Genomic DNA, 21,981 nt, shown 5'->3' with positions numbered 1-21,981 from the left:
TGCTTTATTTTAAAGTATACATTTTTATTGTACGAGTTCATTTTCGGTTACTTTCTTAAAGAGGACTGGTCATTTAAACCCTTTGGATGAAGAACACTGTGTGTACAATTAAAGCTGGTCCTAGTGGTCAATTTATGGGTCTAGTGATAGATACCCATTACATACAGCTGATACCACCGAGGGACACAGCTGACATTGGCAGGGAATGATCTCAAGAGCAGAGACCACTCTCTGGCTTAACGAAAGTGTAGGGGCTTGTCCTGTGTAATATAAGTCTGCAGTCTCTGTGTGTCACTCGTGTGTGTGTGTGTGTGTGTGTCTGTGTCTTTCACTCTGTGTGTCACTGTGTGTGTGTCACTGTGTGTGTCACTGTGTGTGTATGTCACACTGTGTCAATGTGTGTGTGTCAGTGTGTGTGTGTGTCAGTGTGTGTGTGTGTCAGTGTGTGTGTGTGTCAGTGTGTGTGTGTGTGTGTCTGCAGACTTATGAATCCTCCCAGTACACACACTGTGCTGCCAGGCTTTGCCGGTGTCAGAGCTGGGATCGGCGGTCACTTGACTGCATTTTCCCGGCCAGAACTCGACTAGTGGGCGCAGGATCGCTCAATACAAGTGTATGGAACAAGACCATGCCTGCTAAACGACCGTGCCTACTAGCCTACGCCGTACACTTATATTGAGCGAGGCCACTACCAGCAGTCTGGTTTGGCCAGGAACATGCATAGTACTCAATTGCAAGCAACCATAGAAATCAACCATAGAAAACAAGTAACCTAGCAGGCCTGCGAGGCCCCAGGTATGCGTTCTAGGGTTAAGTGACCACTGTTCCTGGCTCAGAAACCGATGCATCCTCGCAGCGCTGTGTGTGTACTGGGACCATTCATAAGTTTGCAGGCACAGAGTGACAGAGTGACTGCAGACTTTCCAAGTCAGTAGAATCCATTACAAAACAAAAAAGGATATGTCCAACAGCAGCCTTGATGCCCGTGATTGTTTTTTCCTGTGTTGGACCCCTCCTGATACACTCGCGTGCATATGTTAAGCAATAGTGAAAGATGTCATTGCCCTGAATAAAAATGTATCCAGAAACCATAAGGTCTATAGGCATTTTCCCAACGCCCCGGATATGCACTTTGAGACACCATCCTTATTCTGTATGCCAGCGATTCCCCAGATTGTGCACATAGCTGTCATGGTTCAACTGTTTGTTGTAGGGCGACCATTTCTATAAACAGTGATCAGCTGCCATCGTACAATTCAGTCTGCTATGTATATATACGAGTTACCATCATATTCCACTTTCAGATTGAATCCAGGGTAGTAATTATTGTAAAATTTGATTGCGACATATACATAAGAGGCGAGAGTCGCTGCGGGCGTAGCATTCACGGGCTCCTGCCAGGTATTGTGCACCTGTCCAATTATTACAATAGCAGTCGTACATGACACCTTGCAAGTGACCGTTCATCGTACATCAGTCAGTAGTGTCATACTAGTAGGGAACCTAGATTGTGAGCCCCAATGGGGACAGAGTTGCCAATGTATGTAAAGCGCTGTGTAATTAACAGCGCTATATAAATATTATATATTATTATTATTATTATTATAGTGTCTCTCATCTGATAAGGGCGTGCAAGGAGCTGAATAGCCTCTTTAGGGTAAGGACACACGGCGAGTATAACTGAGAGAGTACAATGCACTTAAAAAAAATAAATAAATCGCATTCCGCCCAGACCCACATTACTCTATGGGGCCGCTCCAATCTGTGATTATTTTCTTAGCTCTAATCGTGCCAAGAAAACAGTTGCAGCATCCGATCCATATTCACTCGCACCCATACAAGTCTATGGGTGCAAGAGAAACCGCACTGAACTTGGATGACACCAGAGTACAAATGATAATCGCATCAGTTGATAATTGAAGAGAGATGGAGATTAATTCCTCCATCTCCTCCTCAGCTGCGATCCGCTCGCAGGATTATCCCAATGGCATGACACACGGCTCACACTCGCACAGCGAGAGCCGAGGGTCGCAACCGATGCACTTGCATTGGATGCTATACGCACGTGTGGCCACAGCCTTAAAGGCGTTGCCACTATCTTCTTAATGGCTATAGTTGCAAAGTACTTGCTTAAAAACAAGCAACTCTTATTTGCTAAGTCACCATTTTCTGTGACGTAGCAGCGATGTCCCGTCGCTGTGTGTGACATCTAGCAACGACCTGGCCCCTGCTGTGAGGTCGCCGGTCGTTGCTGAATGTCCTGCTTTATTTTTTGGACGTTGCTCTACCGCTGTGAAGCACACATCGCTGTGTGTGACAGCGAGAGAGCGACAAACTGAAGCGAGCAGGGAGCCGGCGTCTGGCAGCCTGCTGTAAGCTGTAACCACGGTAAACATCGGGTAACCAAGAAGCCCTTTCCTTGGTTACCCGATATTTACCTTAGTTACTAGCACCGCCGCTCTCACACTGCCAGTGCCGGCTCCCTGCATACGTAGCTGGAGTACACATCGGGTAATTAACCCGATGTGTACTCTGGCTAGGAGTGCAGGGAACAGGGAGCCGGCACTGGCAGCATGAGAGTGGCGGACGCTAGTAACTAAGGTAAATATCGGGTAACCAACACAAGTGCTTTCCTTGGTTACCCGATATTTACCTTAGTTACGCTTCCACGCGTCGCTGCTAGCTGGTCACTGGTCGCTGGTGAGATCTGCCTGTTTGACAGCTCACCAGCGACCATGTAACGACACAGCAGCGATCCTGATAAGGTCAGATCGCTGGTCGTGATCGCTGCTACGTCGCTATGTGTGACACCACCTTTAACGAAAGAGCTAGCAAGTGCTTAGATACTATACAAAAACAATGATTTGGCACTAGAATTTCATTTCTTATAGTGCTCATTGCACATACATTTCTAGGAAACTACCAAAATGAATGGTTACCTACCTCCCGTAAGGAAATGTGACGAACACAAATTCCTTTGGTGTTCATTGAACCCGATACAACTCAATAAAGTCTAACAATGCCCTCATTGCTGAGACATACTGGCAGGTACTATTCCATCATACAGTACCATCATTGTCTCTAAATGTATCAGTGACCCCAAGCATACCGCCTATGGGGTACGTAGGGGAGACAGATGGATTTCAATGTACCTTCTGTGTAAATTCGTGTCCCTTTGCCCATTACTTTCATGTGATTTTACTATATATCACAACGCACTTCTGTTTTTTTCTCTTAACCACTCCCCCACTGAGGGGTAGTGCCTACTTCTTCCTTCACACCTTGTATATTAGCCGTCATTTCCCTCCCAGCTCACTCCATTCTCCTTGACAGAACATATACGAGCTGTGAGGAACAGGCTGGCGGTGCAGAACGAGGGGAGGGGGTCTTACACATTGTGCTGAGCCTTGCTCAGGGGGCATGGTGAGCAAGAGGACGCTGGACTCGCCCCCTTGATCTCTGACATGGCATCTCAGATGGGTGGACGAGCACTTAGAGCAGCAGCAGTGCTATCACAGGAGGCCACAATATGACTGGGGCCGCACGAGCTTATGGCATCTGATGTGACTTGGCTTCCACTGTGCTGCAAGTTTAAGGTTATGTGCGCATGTTGCGTACAGTCACTGCAGACATTTCTGCAGCGATCTGAAGAGCACATGTGCGCTTTAAATCGCTGCAGTAATGTCCGTAGTGAAAGCCGATTCCATGCGCTCTGCCTGCAGTTCCTCCCATAGACAGAGCAGGAGCTACCGGCAAAGCGCACGGAAGAAGTGACATGTCACTTCTTTTTACGCAGCGCTTCGGCAGTAGCCGAAGCGCTGCGCTCTAAAACGCCACGTGCGCACGGCCCCTGCACAATCTCCATAGACTGTGCAGGGGACTCAGGACGCATGCAGTTACGCTGCGCTACAAAGCGCAGCGTAACTGCATGTATTTACGCAACGTGCGCACATAGCCTAAGCCGAGTGTCATGTCACTGTGATCCGAACCTGTGGTTGGATCACCGCTGCGAAGGAGAAGGTGCTATGGAGGAGAGGGAGTGGTTAATCTCCCTATATCCTCCATTGCCAGCTGATGTGATTATTGCACTGCACTCCGGTGTCATCCGAGTATAGTACGATGTTTCTCTCGCACCCATAGACTTGTATTGGTGCAGGTGAAAACAGATTGGATGCCACCCGTAGCATGCTGCGATTGTTTTCTCGGTCTGATTAGGGCTAAGAAAATAATCACAGATGTTACCAGCCCCATAAAGTAACATGGATCCGAGTGGAATGCGATTGTTTTCTGTTTTTGTTTTTTTGTTTTTTTTTTTAATGATCGCTTTCCACTCAGTCCGTTTTACTCACCGTGTGTTCTAGCCCTATGTAGTAAAGTCACATTAAATTGCATTAAGAACAGACAGTTATATGAGCCCTCATCGTTTTATACAGAATGTGGATTGAAATACATTTTTATGTACCTGGAGTACTTTCTTTAAACCCCTTCACGACAGGGACAAATTCCATTTTTGTTTGTTCTTCCCATTTTTCCCAGAACCATAACTTTTTTATTTTTCTGTTCACATAGACTTATAAGGGCTTGTTAATTTGCGGGACGTGTTGTACTTTTGAGTGACGCCATTCATTTTACAACATATAGTATATCATATTATATGATAGCATGAGACAACACTGAAGATTTGACACTGATACAATGTAAAGCAGTCAGTGTGCAGCTGGTATAACAGTGTACAATTGGTGTGCCCTCTAACTCAACACACGGCCATAAATGTCTAAACCGCTGACAATAAAAGTGAGTACACCCCTAAGTGAAAATGGCCAAATTGTGCCCAAGTAGCCATTTTCCCTCCCCGGTGTCATGTGACTAATGTTAGAAGATCTCAGGAGATGTAAATGGGGATCAAGTGTGGTAAACTTGGTGTTATTGCTCACACACTCACTGGACTTTCAACATGGCACCTCATAGGAAAGAATTTTCCGAGGATCTGAAAACTAAGAATTGTTGTTTCACATAAGGATGGCCTAAGGTATAAGAGGATTGTCAACACCCTGAAACTGAGCTTCAGTATTGTGGCCAAAACCATACATCAGATTAACAAGACAGGCTTCACTCAGAACAGGCCTCGCTATGGTCGACCAAAGAAGTTGAGTGCATGCGATCAGTGTCATATCCAGAGGTTGTCTTTTCAAAATATCTGTATGCGTGCTGCCAGCATTGCTGCAGAGGGTACAGGGGGGAGGGGGTCAGCCTGTCAATGCCCAGACCATACGCCACACACTGCATCAAATTGGTTGGCATGGCTGTCATTCCAGAAAGAAGCCTCTTCTAAAGATGTTGCACAAGAAAACCCTCAAACAGTTTGCTGAAGACAAGCGAACTAAGGATATAGATTATTGGAATCATGTCCTCTGGTTTGATGAGCCCAATATAAACTTATTTGGTTCAGATGGTCTCAAGAGTGTGGGGCAGCAACCAGATGAGGAGTACAAAGACAAGTGTGTCCTGACTACAGTGAGGCATGATGATGGATGTGCCATGGTTTGGGGTGCATGAGCGCTGCCGGCTGTGGGAAGCTACATTTCATTGAGGAAACCATGAATGCCAACATGTACGGTGACATACTGAAGAAGAACATGATCCCCTTTACTCTGTATTCCAACATAACAATCCCAAGCACACCTCCAAGACCACCACTGCCTTGCTAAACAAACTGAGAGTAAAGGTGTTGGACTGGCTAAGCATGTCTCCAGACCAAAATCCTATTGAGCATCTGTGGGGCCTCCTCAAACGGAAGGTGGAGGAGCGTAAGGTCCCTAACATTCACAAGCTACGTGATATTGTCATGGAGGATGGAAGAGGATTCCAGTGGCTCCTGTGAAGCTCTAGTGAACTTCATGTGCCAGAAGGTTAAAGCAATGTGTGAAAATAATGGTGGCCACACAAAATTTTGACACTTTAGGCACAATTTGGCCTTTTTCACTTAGAGGTGTACTCACTTTTGTTGACAGCGGTTTACACAGTATTGGCGGTGCGTTGAGTTATTTAGAGGGCACCAAATTTACACTATTATACAAGCTGTACACTGACTACGCTACATTGTATCAGTGTCAAATCTTCAGTGTTTTTGTTTTTTTTATTATTTATAGTATTTTTTTTTTTACTCCTTCTCTCTAAAACCTTTTCACAGTACTGTATATCTGACAACAGTTTTCTTGAGACACTAGTGCTTCCTGGGTGACATGGATGCCAAAACAACATCTGATGCCCAGCAAGCACTATGGATGGGTCCTAATAACACTAGAAGTCCCAGAGAGGGGTCATTTAACATTTCTACCTTTGGAACCCAGAGAGCTCGAAATTTCTAGTGTTAAGTAGCCCCATACATGATATAAGCTCTGTGCTGGATGGATGCCTCAGTACCTATACTGCCCTTCGTGCACTGGTATCGCTCCATGCCTTGGAGAGTATGGACAGCCCCTTGAAAAATCGCAAATCATTCATTTTGACAGACCTAGAATAACAGAAAAATGGAAGGGAGCACATTCCTTTTCATATCACTGTAGATGTTTATGTAGCTATTACGTGTACATTGTAATGTCTTGTAGTCTTGTCTTCTCGCCACAATTTGAGTACCGTGTGATATATTCAGCCTGTTACCATAGCAGATTAGGAAGCAACCCATGCCTTTCTCTGACCATTAGACATCTTGAAGCTAATCGCTGAATATTGCCTGCAAGGTTTGGTTGACATTTCGCTTGATTCACTGTCGGGGGTTCCAGGGATCCAGAAACCAATGTACCAGACGCTCTCCTCCGGTTGAGCAATTTACTGATAACCGCATACATATATTAAAATGACATGCGACGTTTCAGCCTCAAAGGACCTTTTTCAAGGAACAAGTGATAAGCTATGTATATGCTAACAAATGCGGTATTTAACAAAAATCAAATAAACTGACCAGAAAAAAAGCCACCAGCCAACTCAGGTCAAAATGGCAAATGCACTTGCAGGATGCAGCCGTTCCCCATTCATCATGGGCAGATTTGGTGACTGCATCATTACAGTCAGTGGCCCCATCAACATATACACTTGAATTTGGTTTTCCAGGGCTTCAGACATAAACCACTGACATTGGGATCCAACACAATGTGAACATAAAACCAAAGGAAATGAACTGGAATAGAGGTTTGTTAACAGGCAATGTGTAGGAGCTTGTTCACACTGGCGATTAAACAGTCGCACATGAGGATCGCATCACAATCATTGGTGACTCTTCTCTGCTAAGGCTACTTTCACACATCCGGTTTGAGCACTGCGGCGCAATCCAGCTGTGAAACTTATGCAACGGATGCAGCGAAAACACCGCATCCTTTGCATAAGTTTTTACATGCGGCCCGTCCGTTTTTTTTTCTGGTTGCGGCACGCTACTGAGCATGCGCAGTGGAAGAAACCGCATGCGGCGGCCGGATGCGTTTTTTCCGCATCGCGCCGCAACCGGCCGCCATAGGCATGCATTGAAAAATGCGCCGCAGCGGCTGGATGCGGCGCGATGCAGGTTTTTTGCCGGACAAAAAAAGTTGCAAGATACGTTGCCTCCGGCTGCCGCTTTAATTAATTTTGCCGCATCCGGAAAAAAACATGCAATGCAAAGCCATCAGGCACAATCCGGTAACAATGCAAATCTATGGAGATAAAACGGATGCGGTACCGTATCAGTTTTACCCGTTTTTTTCCGGATTGTGCCTGATGGAAAAAACCTGATGTGTGAAAGTAGCCTAAGTGTAACAGCTACATAGACATACACGCTGTCACTCTCAGCTCAGGATAGTTGCTGATGATTGCGATGCGATCCTGGCAGAGTGTGAGTGACCGTGAAGGACTCAGCAGTGTGTGGGCTTATGGGAGAGGAGGTTGAATATTCATTCACTTAATTAGCCATTAGCTTGCTCACCACAATCATCAGCAGCACTCCTAATCTGAGCGTGACCCTGTGTATATCTATGCAGCTGTCACAGTCGGCTCATGAGAATCATCGAGGATTGCGATGCGATCCTGTTACAGTTAATGCATGACTGAGATTGATGGGCCAGATTCTGGGTGGGGAAGAGAGTGAATATGCATTCACTTAATTAGCCGCTGCCTGCTCATCATTGGCAGCGGCACTCCTGATCTGATAGTGACAGCGTGTATTTCTATGTAGCTGTCACTGTCAGCTCAGCAGAGATACGTGGGGCAATCCTCTGGCACTTATACAGCAGGCGAATAGAAGACCCCCCCCCACTCCCGAAAACAAGCCCTAGCACATTTTTCAAAGGAGAAAATAATATAAGCCGTTGTTTTATTTTTGGGGACGCACGGTGCCAGTATATTTTGCCCTATAACTGTCCTGATTACAGTGCTTCGTAAATTACTATCCAACCTTTTTGATTTGGGAGATTCATGTTCACCATGATTTTGCCAGCATTGTAGGAGGTAACTTCCTTCCCTTCGCAGCATGCATTAAAGGGAACCTGTCAGGTCCAATATGCACCCAGAACCACAATCAGTTCTGAGTGTATATCTCTAATCCCTGCCTAACCGTCCCTGTATACACTAGCATAAATAAAGAGATCTTTAGAAAAGTATTTCTAAAGCTCTTTTATCATATGCTAATGAGCGAGGGCAGTAGCCCCCTGGGTGTTGCTTCCCTTGCCAGTCGCCCCCATTAGCATGTTAGTACGCCCCTGTGGGTGTGAATGTGCACCGTCAGAGGATGATCTCACTCATCTCTCCGCTGCCATCGCGTCAAACGGGGGATTTTGGCTCAGTGCGCATGACCCCAGAGGCTTGGTCATGCACACTACTTCAGTTTGAAGCAAGGACTCGTACACCTGGCTTCATAGTGCGCATGACCCAAACTCCGGGGTCATGCGCACTGAGCTGAAAACCCCCGTTGGATGCGATGGTGTTGGATAGGTGAGTGAGATCATCCTGTGACGCTGCGTATTAGCATGATGGCACGCCTACAGGGATGTACTAACATGCTAATGGGGGCGACTGGCCGGGGAAATAACGCCCAGGGGACTAGTCCCTGCACTCATTAGCATACGGTAAAACATCTTGTGAGGTATCAACCGGCTGTATTACAAAGGGCCGGTATGTTTTGCAGAAGCGTGGGTGCTCTGCAATGTGAAGCTGGCTGGGACCTGTGGTTCCACAGGATTGCATTACATGCAGAGCCATGGAAGGGTGTGTGATGCTGATTACACACTCCATACCACCTGTGGGTGTGGCTCCAGGGGTTAAAGCAATCCTGTCTCTGAACCTGGGAGGAGTGTGTCTAGGGCAGTCTAGAGAGAGACTAGCTCTAGACTTCCAGCGTGTATGCTGGGAGAGAGTGAGAGCAGAGCCGAGAGTTCTGCATGAAGTGTGTCTAGGGCAGTCTAGAGAGAGGCTGGCTCTAGATGTCCAGTGTGTGGACTGGAAACAAGTGAGAGCAGAGCTGGGAGCTCTGGGTGTATCAGCCTGTGTGGAGGCTGATCACAAGGCTCTGATATTGAGTCTGAGGTGAGTGCAGCCAGGCCAGGGCTGTAGGGCCGAATCTCTCCAGGAGGAGAGACAGACAGGGGTCTGCAGAGGGCCCTGGGTGCTGGAAGGAACCTTGGCTAGAGTTGTACGTTGGCAGGAGCCAGAGAGTGGGGAAGTTGCTAAACTTCCATTATGGACTTATTGTTTATGTTTGAGGGCAGTTTATGCTGAGTGTTTTTAATAAACTGCCAGAATTTCTATGAAGAGACTGTGTACGTGTGTTGCTGAAGCTACCTCACACCGCTGCAAGCGAGTGGAACCCCCACGTTGCAGGGCGCAACGTTACAATCTTTATAAATACTTTTTCTAAAGATCTCTTTGCTAGTGTATACAGGGACGGTTAGGCAGGGATTAGCAATATGCACCTAGAACTACTCGTGGTTCTGGGTGTATATTGTACCTGACAGGTTCCTTTAAGTGTGTCACTGTCCAATGGATTGTCTGCCTAAGGCTGGAGTTCCACTTGTGTATGACTCGTGTAAGTCTCGCATCGGTATCACCCGGCACGGCCTCACATTCTCCTCACAGAAGCGGGTTGGCTGCATGTATTTCCATACAGCTGATGCACTCGTGTCCGGAGAGTGTGTGGCTGTGCCGGGTGATACCGATGCGAGACTTGCACGAGTCATAACTAGAGTTGAGCGGACTGGGTATAATCTGGGTCCGGTGGATCCGCGGCGGATTGATGAAGTCCGGATCAGAGAGAGAGAGAGAGAGAGAGACAAAAAGAGAGACAAAAAACACACACACACACACAACCGGATCCGGATCGTGAAGCTGGAATTCCGGGTCAGACTCAGATCTGACGCTCAAATCGTACGGATCCGGATTTTACGGATCCGGATTTTGCCGATCCGGGTCTGCTCAACACTAGTTATAACCAAGTGGAACTCCAGCCTAAAAGTGATGGTCCACTTCTGTCATCCCTGTATGCAGTTTGATGGGCTGGAGATCAGGAGCAGACAGCCATGGACCGGCCCCACCTATTGTAATGTGTGTTGGCATATCTGCTGCTAGAGACGGATTATACTTAACAGGCAGTGAACGGCAAAAAAGGAGACCTCTAATGGCCAACACTTGGGAGTGATTTTTCAAGGCTAAGACAGACAAATGTATACATACAGTGATTGGCAGATTGCCTATTGAGCACATTATCTAATAAATAAGATCAATTTGTTTAAAAGCACAGTAACCATATAAAGGGGTTGTCCCATTTCAGAAAATACTAGTCCCTAACAATTTAAATAAAGAACCAAAACATTATATACTCGCCCTCTACAAGTCCAGCTCCAAGTCTCTGTCACAGCTCCCGGTATTGGCCGCAGCGCTGGTGTCATGTCAACAGCGCTGCAGCTGATCACTGAACTCAGCAGCTCTGTGAGGGGTATTCCGCTACATGAGCAAAGCCACTGAACTCCCTGGCTGCCAATGTGACATTATTGCCAGTATATGTATCTCTTGTGTCATATTCTGTGTTATTGTCTTCGATATGGACTTTCAATCCCCTGGTCCCAACTTAAACATTGTTTTTCCTTGGAACAACCATTTTTGTATTGATTGTGCAAATATTTTACTGACATATTGACTTGAAAAGAGTGTCTGTTGCAACACGCTCCGCAGCTGAATGCAGAAGAGGAAGTGGGACTTTTCTAAGATGTCTAAGGGTACCTTCACACTTAGCGATGCAGCAGCGATCCGACCAGCGATCTGACCTGGTCAGGATCGCTGCTGCATCGCTACATGGTCGCTGGTGAGCTGTCAAACAGGCAGATCTCACCAGCGACCAGTGAACAGCCCCCAGCCAGCAGCGACGTGCAAGCGACGCTGCGCTTGCACGGAGCCGCCGTCTGGAAGCTGCGGAGACTGGTAACTAAGGTAAACATCGGGTATGGTTACCCGATGTTTACATTAGTTACCAGCGCACACCGCTTAGCTGTGTGTGCAGGGAGCAGGGAGCCGCGCACACTGAGCGCTGGCTCCTTGCTCTCCTAGCTGCTGTACACATCGGGTTAATTAACCCGATGTGTACAGCAGCTACATGTGCAGAGAGCCGGAGCCGGCAGCACAGGCAGCGTGAGAGCTGCAGAGGCTGGTAACTAAGGTAAATATCGGGTAACCACCTTGGTTACCCGATGTTTATCTTGGTTACAAGCTTACCTCAGCTGTCAGACGCCGGCTCCTGCTCCCTGTTCGCTTCATTTGTCGCTCTCTCGCTGTCACACACAGCGATCTGTGTGTCACAGCGGGAGAGCGCCTTTGAAGAAAACGAACCAGGGCTGTGTGTAACGAGCAGCGATCTCGCAGCAGGGGCCAGATCGCTGCTCATTGTCACACACAGCGAGATCGCTAATGAGGTCACTGCTGCGTCACAAAAAGCGTGACTCAGCAGCGATCTCGGCAGCGAGCTCGCTGTGTGTGAAGCACCCCTAAGTCTTGACAGCGGGGCTTAATGTGTATCAATCATCAGGATTTTCATATATGAGCTAAAGCCAGTGCTATACTGGCACGATCAGGCTGATTATATACATACCTTTAGTGGTCAGCTCGGATGTATAGCTTTTGAAACACAAGCAAGTAAAGTTTGTAAAATGAGCAGCTTTTTGAATGACAGCAGCTGAGGTTCAGATAATATCTGGGGGGGGTATTCATACTTATCCCCTCCCCCTGTTATGTATGCTAATTCTGTTATAGAACCGATTTACTTTGTAACTAAAAGGACCTGTGCTGATCTCATACCCATGTGACCAGAAGGGGTGGGCCCTGCTGCAGCTGCTGTCAATCACAAGGCTGCTGATATTACAAACTTTACTTGCTTGTGTTTTAAAAACTATTCATTTGAGCTGACATCTAAAGGTATGTATAGAATCAGCCTGATAGTGCCAGTATAGCATTGGCTTTAGGTTATATAGGAAAATCCTGGTAATTGGTGCACTTTAACCCTTGGAATGGGGGCACCGCAATTGTAATTCTCCATAAAAGTGGTTTTAGGAACAATTCGGTGTATGATGTCGTATGATGTATACCATCTAGGGCTATATGGCAACACGTGCAGCTTACCATCATGCTACTGTTTTAAAGATGGGAATTTTCTGCGAAAATATGGCCAAATTATACAAGTTGTGTGTGACTTGCAGTAGAAAATCCAACCCATTTGGAAACGTTTGCGACTCTCACTATAGGAAATCATTAGATGATATGTCACAATGCAGTATAATAACCCTATCATTTTGTTTTCCCATTATGATTATTAACTCTTTGAAATAACAAGCTCTTCTTTTCGGCAGGCCGCAACACAGAAACATAGCGTGAGGTGGGCAACAAGACATTCGTGCTGCGCCAGGTGGCATCGACGTGGTGTGGGCAGCAGAGGGGTCCAGCCCTCCTTTGAAGGTCCCCGCAGGGCAGGGACGCTGCGGCAGCCATGGAAGCCATAGCAAAATATGACTTTAAAGCGACAGCAGATGATGAACTTAGCTTCAAACGAGGAGACATACTGAAGGTGAGTGGTACCAGTGTGCATGTGCCTCTTCATTCACTGTGTGACATGGAGCCTGTTATCGGCCTGGCTTGTGGTTTATTGTGAAAGGTTCTGCAGCATTGATGTAAACCACATCCACTGTAACTTCCTGCCTCGCATTTGTCTTCTACTCTCCATGACAAAAGTATTCCTCATTGCACAGAATGACATTTTACAGCCCTGGATGTTTAGCGTTGCAGCAATAAAAGGTTTTTCTTTTTCTAAGAAAAACCATTTCCTTTTTACACAAAAATCAGAGAGATAAATAAAAAAGGGGGTTTGCTATTTTCTTGATATAGGAAATGTCGGTTCGTGTTAAATCCATGAGACTCCATTTACTTAACAGACCTCATAAAAGTGTCCCTTTCGTCTTCATCAGGCCACTGTATGTTGATATACTTAGGGCCTTTAACATCTAGTGAACAGCGCTTAATGGTAGGACTCGGGTCCATCGGATAGGTCAGTAATTTATGACCGCTGGACGGGAGGCTTGTGAATCTCCTTACCTCACGGTATTCCTGACTCTTCTTTTGATTAGCCGGGGTGGCATAATGTCATTGTGGAATGACACATACAAAGAACTGTTTTTAATCAGTGCAGAGGCATGCGGATAGTATAGTGAGCGGGTGCCACTCTACGCACACCTTTGTGACTGAAAGCCAGCAGATCCTGGGAGGAAATAGGTTAATTTACTATGGGTAGCCGGACTCTAATGTGGCCAGGAGGAAATAGGTTAATTCTCTGAGGGTAGCCGGACTCTCCCTAATGTGGCCAGGAGGAAATGGGTTAATTCTCTGAGGGTAGCCGGACTCTCACTAATATAACCAGGAGGAAATAGGTTAATTTTCTGAGGGTAGCCGGACTCTCACTAATGTGGCCAGGAGGAAATAGGTTAATTTTCTGAGGGTAGCCGGACTCTCACTAATGTGGCCAGGAGGAAATAGGTTAATTTTCTATGGGTAGCCGGACTCTCACTAATGTGGCCAGGAGGCAATAGGTTAATTTTCTATGGGTAGCCGGACTCTCACTAATGTAACCAGGAGGAAATAGAAAATTAACCTATTTCCTCCTGGCCACATTAGTGAGAGTCCGGCTACCCTCAGAAAATTAACCTATTTCCTCCTGGTTACATTAGTGAGAGTCCGGCTACCCATAGAAAATTAACCTATGGGTAGCCGGACTCTCACTAATGTAACCAGGAGGAAATAGGTTAATTTTCTATGGGTAGCCGGACTCTCACTAATGTAACCAGGAGGAAATAGGTTAATTTTCTGAGGGTAGCCGGACTCTCACTAATGTGGCCAGGAGGAAATAGGTTAATTCTCTGAGGGTAGCCGGACTCTCACTAATGTGGCCAGGAGGAAATAGGTTAATTTTCTATGGGTAGCTGGACTCTCACTAATGTAACCAGGAGGAAATAGGTTAATTTTCTGAGGGTAGCCGGACTCTCACTAATGTGGCCAGGAGGCAATAGGTTAATTTTCTATGGGTAGCCGGACTCTCATTAATGTGGCCAGGAGGCAATAGGTTAATTTTCTATGGGTAGCCGGTCTCACATTAATGTGGCCAGGAGGCAATAGGTTAATTTTCTATGGGTAGCCGGACTCTCATTAATGTGGCCAGGAGGCATTGTAACGCTATTAACTCTTTATCAGCAGGTAAATTATTCACTGATTACTTTTTAAAGGGTCTGTTAAAATATAACCTTTATTTGATATTCTTAAACCCCTTAAGGGGTCTTTACACGTTGCGACAGCGCTAGCGATAGCACCCACCCCGTCGCTCGTGCGACATTTGATGAACGCTGCCGTAGCGAACATTATCACTACGGCAGCGGCACATGCACTTACCTTGTCAGCGACGTCGCTGTGACCGCCGAACAATCCCTCCCTCAAGGGGGAGGTGCGTTCGGCGTCATAGCGACGTTACTGTGGCGTCACTAAGCGGCCGGCGAATAGCAGAGGAGGGGCGGAGATGAGCGGCCTGAACATGCCGCCCACCTCCTTCCTTCCGCATTGCCAATTGACGCAGGTAAGGTGAGGTTCCTCGTTCCTGCGGTGTCACACATAGCGATGTGTGCTGCCGCAGGAACGACAAACAACATCGTACCTGCAGCAGCGATATTAAGGAAAGGAGCGAAGTGTCAACGATCACCGTTTTTGAACGATTTTGCGATCGTTGATCGACGCTCTTTGGTGTCACACGCTGCGATGTCGCTACCGGCTCCGGATGTGCGTCACTAATGACGTGACCACGACGATATATCGGTAGCGATATCGCAGCGTGTAAAGCACTGTTTAGTGACCACCAATACGACTTAAAACTGGGATCTAAGTGAATAGCATCCCACCCATGGATAAAATCTAACTTTTACTAAATAATTCTAAAAACCTATAAGGTATAGACAAAAACTGTACCAAAGCCAAATACATAGCAATAATATAGGTTCAGGATGCACTGTCTCAAGGCTCCCCGAAATGACCAATAGCATAAGGCCTCTTTCACACATCAGTTTTTTGCCGTCAGTCATAATCTGTTGGCTGGAGGGATCCATCGCAGATTGCGGAAAAACTGATGCGACGAATCTGTCAAAAAAACGGATCCATCGCATCTGTTTTTTCAGCCCAAACGTTATATATAGACAGTGTTTTTTACACCCAATCTGAGCATGCTCAGTTAAAAAAAAATGGATCCGTCGCCGGATTCCGTCATTTAACGGATGACTACAGATCCTGCGCCCATAGGCTTCCAGTCCACCAAACAACGGACGGCGATGGGTCGGATCCGTCGCTGTCCGTTATTTCGATGTAGACAAAAAGCGTTACTTTGTCTGTTGTCTCTGTCTGACGGACAAAGAATTTTCGACGGATCGGTCGCGAAGGGCAAACAGAGGAACAAACCAAAAAAGGGCACAAAAGTAGGCAACATCGATCGGACCATGTATCCAATCAACACAGATAAATCAATTGCCGTTCGCCCACTATAATATCAGGTGTGTTCAATGATAAAGCGCATGTAAGTAGCGCTGCTGCAGATCCAAGGCAGGAGGATGATGATGATGAAAGAGTATTATGTGGACCTGCTTTGCACTGCCCTTCTGATGTGATGAAGAAAAACCCACCATCAAGGGAGTTGAATAGCAGCTGGGGGTTATTTCAATGCGTTTCAAAGCCTATCCTGGCTTCTTCTTCAGGAGCAACCACAATCTGACATTTGCATGCTAGGAAACCCAATACTATTGATTACCATTCGTTGACCGTTATATAGGTCTATATTGAGGTTTGATCTGTTGTTCTTAAAGAACATAAAATGTTATATTTTAACAGACCCTGTTATAACTAATGAGTGAGTAAGTTACGGTAATTTGTTTGGGGCACTTGATATCTTGCTATATCTGCTGGTAACACAGCATTTTCCAAGTTGACAGGTTCCAGTGCTCGGGTGAACTTGAGCTGTGACCTCTGTCAATGTTCTAAAACGAAGTATCCACCATATACCGGCATCCCAATAGATTTTGATTTGACCAAAGTGTGCCAGAGTAGCATCTTCTTCCAAACGAAAACCACTTTTCACTCGTGATCTTTTTTCTGTGTGAGATCGTGAAGGCTGTTACACTAGTTAAAGGGCACCTGTCACATTGTACATGCAGTTTGATCTGTGGACAATATGGTATAGAGTATAGAGTATATGGTATAAAGCAGGGGTCCCCAACCTATGGCATAGGAGCCAAATGTGGCTCGTGGGCCGATGATGCGTGGCTCACAGCTGTCTACCAGCTGGGTGCATTAGTACCAGGTCTACCAAACCGCTATGAAGAGCAGGTCTCCAGATGGTGACTTTTGTGAGTAGCCCCACATAGAAGAGCAGATTAGAAAGTGGGTATGGTAGGAACCTCTGGAACTAGATGTCCTGCCTCTGTGTGATTTTTGTGGAAAAGCTTTAGCTGTCATTATACCAGTACTGGAAGCTCTTGGTGTCACTACTTGTGAGAGGGGCAGGAGCTGGATGTGGCTTGTGGGCCCATAATGTTTGGCTGCCAGCTGTTTTCCAGCTTGGTGCGTTATCACCAGATTTATCAAATATCTATGAAGAAAAGGTCTCCAGATGGTGACTTTTGTGAGTAGCCCTGCAGAGCTGAGCATATCTGAATAGTGACGAGGTTTGTACCCCTGGATCTTGGTACACTGCCTCGGTGTGATTTCTGTGGAAAAGTTTGGCTTTCACTAGACCAGTAATGATGGCTCTGGGTGTCACTAATGTGAAGGGGGCACGAGTTGCATGTAACTTGCAACTTTCTCTCATAGCTGCATGTGATTCGCAACTCTCTCTCACAGCTGGATGTGGCTCATGACCCTCTCTGAGCGGCATGTGGTTTGCAACCCTTTCTCACACCGGAATGTGGCTCACGACCCTCTCTGAGCTGCATGTGGATCATGACCCTCTCTCAGAGCTGGATGTGGCTCGCAACCCTATCTCACAGCTGGATGTGGCTCACAACCCTCTCCCAGAGCTAGATGTGGCTCGCAACCCTCTCTGAGCTGGATGTGGCTCGCAACCCTCTCCTGAGCTGGATGTGGCTCGCAGCCCTCTCTGAGCTGGATGTGGCTCGCAACCCTCTCTCAGAGTTGGATGTGGCTTGCAACCCTCTCTGAGTGGCATGTGGTTTGCAATCCTTTCTCAGACCTGGATATGGCTCATAACCCTCTCTGATCGGCATGTGATTCGCGATCCTCTCTTTGAGATGAAAGTGACTCTCAAGATCTGAATTGTTGGGGACCTCTGGTTTAGATGATTAGAAGCTGAGTAGAATAATATATAGGTGTGTTGGAAAATATACGGTATAACTTGTATTTTATTCACCACAATCCTAGTGTTTATATGTATGAGACCAGTGGACGGTCCTACTAGTAATTGACAGCTATATCTGCATGTATAGACATACAGGGATGTCAATATCTGAATAGGCCCACCCACTGGACTCATGCATGCACATATTGGGTATTTCAGTGAATAAAATCCAAGGTTTACTGCCCATTTTCCCACAATTTTTTTTATCAATTCGATCTTCTTCTCTTGCTCTATAATATCCTGCTTGCAGATCAGATACCATTTTCAACATGAGTTTCCTTTTAAAGTGAACCTGTCAGGTCCAATATGCACCCAGGGCCACGAGCAGTTCTGGGTACATATTGCTAATCCCTGCCTAAGGCCGTGTGCGCACTTGCCGGTTTTTGCCGCAGATTTCCTGCGGTTTTGCTGCGTGTTTCGCTGCATGTTATGTTCATAACATCTCTGCAGTGATTCACCAGCAAAACCTATGGGAAAAAAAAATGCTGTGCGCACTATGCGGAATTTGACAGCTGCATGTTTTGCTGCGGGATTCCCGCAGCAAAAACAATTACATGCCACTTCTTTTCCGCACGTCGCTGCAGGATTTCACTCTATTGACTGCAATGTAATTGTGAAATCCCACAGGGAATAACGCAGGCAGCAAATTCTGTGCTGTTCATTACGTTTTCCTGCGTTATTCCCTGCGGTATTTCGCGGTTTACCTGCAGTAATGCTCATCGCTGCCTGCGGTTTTGCAGGGAAGTGATGTCATTATGGCAGGAAGAGGAAGCGGAGCAGAGAGTAAACACACACACATCACAGACATAGAACACACACACATCAGACTCACAGACACATACAATACACATACAAATCAAACGGACATATAGAAAAAAAAAAAACACGTGGGCTCCGCCGTATTTTTACCGTCCATCCGCGGTAAGCACACAGCGGCGGCCCAGTATTCTCAGGCTGGGGAGGGCGAGGGGCAGGGTTAATGCTCTGCCCTCCTGCAGCCGAGAAGATCAGCCCACAGCTGCCCCGGGACTGTCGCATCCATTATGCGGCAGTCCCGGAGTGTCCCCGGCTCTTCCAGATGCCGTGATGTGGTGGCAATCCAGGTAATAATGAGTTAAATGACAGCGGATCGCTGCCACTAAGTCCAGGCTTGATCATGGCAGCGTCTATGAGACAGCTGACATGATCAACCCGTAAGTAAAGTGAATAAACACACACACCGAAAAATCCTTTATTTTAAATAAAACACAAAAAAGCCCGTTTCACCCCTTTATTAACCCCTCCCGAAACACACAGCTCCGGCGTAATCCACGTCCTGCGATGCTTGCATCCAGCCGCGACTGACACACTGCGCTGAATGAATGCAGCCTCGCAACGAGACAGCAGAGGTAACCACAGGGCATTTCCCACGACCGGTAATGTGAACAACACATTACCGCTCGGGAGAAATGCAGTGATCTATCTATCCTATCTATATCCATCCATTCATCCATCCATCCATCCATCCACTTTTTTTTTCTTCAATGTGCTTTATTGCATTGAATGCATTAAAACCCATGTACCAACCCGCACGCGGAAAAACCGCGGCAATACCGTGAACAATATCGCGGTAAAACCGCATGCGGTTTTTTTACCGCGGGTGCGGTAATCTTTCACACCTTGCGGAATTTTCTTAAGAAAATTCCGTTTTCCAGTGCGCACAGGGCCTAACTGTCCCAGCATATTATAGCACACACAAAGATCTTTAGAAAAAGTATTTCTAAAGCTCCTTTATTATATGCTAATGAGCGCAGAGCATTAGTTCCTGTGCTCATTCCGCCCTCTTAGCACGTTAGCACACCCACAGAGGTGTCCTAACATGCTATTCAATGCCAGCGTAATCAGCGGTGACCCGCATACCTGTGTCAGTTGTCACCGCTTCACAACGCTGGGCTTAGGATCAGTGCGCATGAGCAGAATGCCGGGCACTTCAGGCCATGCGCACTATGAAGCCGGGTGTACAGATCCTGTCTTCAGAGAGGTCCAGTGCGCATGACCGGAAGTGCCTTTTGTTTGGATGTCACTTCAGTCCTCGCTGGCACATTTTTAGACAAACATGCAACTTTTTTCTTAAAGGATTTGTAATTTTTGATGCTAAAAAGTCTCAAAAACAAGTTAAAGATAAAAAATAAAGAACATTTTTTATTTTGCTTCAAATTCATAGATTATGCACTATTTTGAAGAATTTGTCACAAAAAATGTCAGTGACTACCACAAGGAAACAAAGGGAAGTGACCTAAAAAATATAAAAGAAAATAGTTCACTAAATGTAGAAGGTGGGGGGTCCTAACATCGAGGACCCATATCATCCCCATTGAGTCATACATTTTACCTCTCCTTACAAAATATTTGGGTCCCTTAGAAATAGCTGAGCGCCCACACATGGGCATGTTGGTTGGTGAATGATGTGGGATCTGTCGAACATTATCGGTCATCACCTGGTTTCTCTAGAAGTTGAGTTCACTACGGAAAGAAGAGTGGTAATTAGTATATTGATAGAAAGCACTAACATTTAAGAAGGGTTGGTAGTATGAGCAAAATACTCCTTCTATGCCTCTTGAACTCCAAATTCATGAGATTTGTTTTACGAGCGCTCGGGAAATCAATACAGCACACACAGCTTAGGTTATTTGTACATGTGACCAGTTTATATAGGGTCACAGAGAAAGGACAAGTTCCCTCTGAACTATGCACCAATAAGAGGAGTGGAGGCGTGAATAGAAATATGAAATACCCCCCCAATTCAGTTTTAGAAATACGCCTCCAACTGATAAGACGCAGTTCTCCATTCGTCGTAGAGTCTCTAGTAGAAATAACAGAGGAAGACCACAAAGCGAGTTATTAGAGAAGATGCCACACTGCTATGTAGCTTCTGAAGTTTCCATGGGACCAGACGATTTGGATCTCACTCAGTATTTTGGTTTAGTCGGCGTTTGTTGGATGATAATTGGCCATTTATTTTTTTGCTCTTTATCCTGTGGCTGGCATCATCTTAGTGTCATTAACATGCCGCTGCCTTCTTCTCCGTCTATATTTGTATATTGATCTCCACTATTTCCTGTTCTCCCTCCCTGCTCCCATCCATTAGCTTCCAGCCATTGCAGATTAAGGGCTCTTGGCTTTCTGGCCTATTTTAAATAATCTCATTTCTGTTATCTTATCCTATTATCCCATGTCTGCCTAATCCTGTGAAGCCGAGCCGCATTCTTTTTAATAAGCAGAGGAAATCGTTTGATCCTCTTTTATCATCTCCGGACATTGTGGTGTTTAGATGTCCATTACATTGCCTTTACTAAAAAAAAAATAAAAAAAAACCAACTAGAATAAACAATATGGGCCAAATGTGTCAGTGAGCCCTAAAACACCTGGATTCCAGCGTTCAATATTCTAAGGCTATGTGCCCACGCTGCGGATTTACCGCGGATTTGCCGCGGATTTCCCGAAAATCTGCAGCAGCGGCACTTCCAAGCCATTTCAATGGCATTTTGGAAATGCTGTGTCCATGCTGCGGATTTTTCCGCTGCGGATTTTCCGCGGATTTTGATCCGGAAAAATCTGCAGCATGTCAATTGTTTGTTGCAGATTTGGTGCGGATTTTGGGTATAGAATGGGGGGGAAAAAAAAAAATCCGCATCAAAATCCGCGGCAAATCCGCGGGTGCGGATTTGCCGCGAAAGTCGCGGATTTTCATGCAGAAAAATCCGCAGGTACATTCTACCGTGGACACATAGCCTAATTCTCATACTTTTTCCTGCATTAATTTGGGAAACCAGACAGAATCTCCCAATTATTGGTCTGTCCAAATAGCGCCTCAAACTTGATCAGTTCCAACATGTTAATTTGTATTCATAATTTGTCATTATTTTTTATTTTTTCAGTTTTTGAGGTCTTTGGGTGACTTGAAGAACCAGAAAAACAAATTAATAAGCAGAAGTAGGACATTAGTTCACCTGTGCCGCTACTACGTTTTTTCTTCTCCCGTAGCTGTGTTGTCTTGGGCTGAGGCT

At 46.1% G+C, this 21,981-nt stretch overlaps 1 protein-coding gene across 2 annotated transcripts in view; it reads left to right on the top strand.

Moving 5' to 3' along the window:
* GRB2 (growth factor receptor bound protein 2) overlaps nucleotides 1–21,981 on the top strand; it is an 80,706-nt gene that overhangs the window by 38,623 nt on the left and 20,102 nt on the right. For both annotated transcript variants that reach the window (XM_075349642.1, XM_075349641.1), the window contains exon 2: nucleotides 12,855–13,069. In XM_075349642.1, coding sequence (XP_075205757.1) covers nucleotides 12,992–13,069 — 78 coding nt within the window. In that variant the 5' untranslated portion in view covers nucleotides 12,855–12,991. The remainder of the gene's footprint in view (nucleotides 1–12,854; nucleotides 13,070–21,981) is intronic.

The sequence above is a fragment of the Anomaloglossus baeobatrachus genome, chromosome 5 (assembly GCF_048569485.1).
Source record: "Anomaloglossus baeobatrachus isolate aAnoBae1 chromosome 5, aAnoBae1.hap1, whole genome shotgun sequence".
NCBI lineage: Eukaryota > Metazoa > Chordata > Amphibia > Anura > Aromobatidae > Anomaloglossus > Anomaloglossus baeobatrachus.
This window is presented reverse-complemented; position numbering and strand designations above follow the sequence as displayed.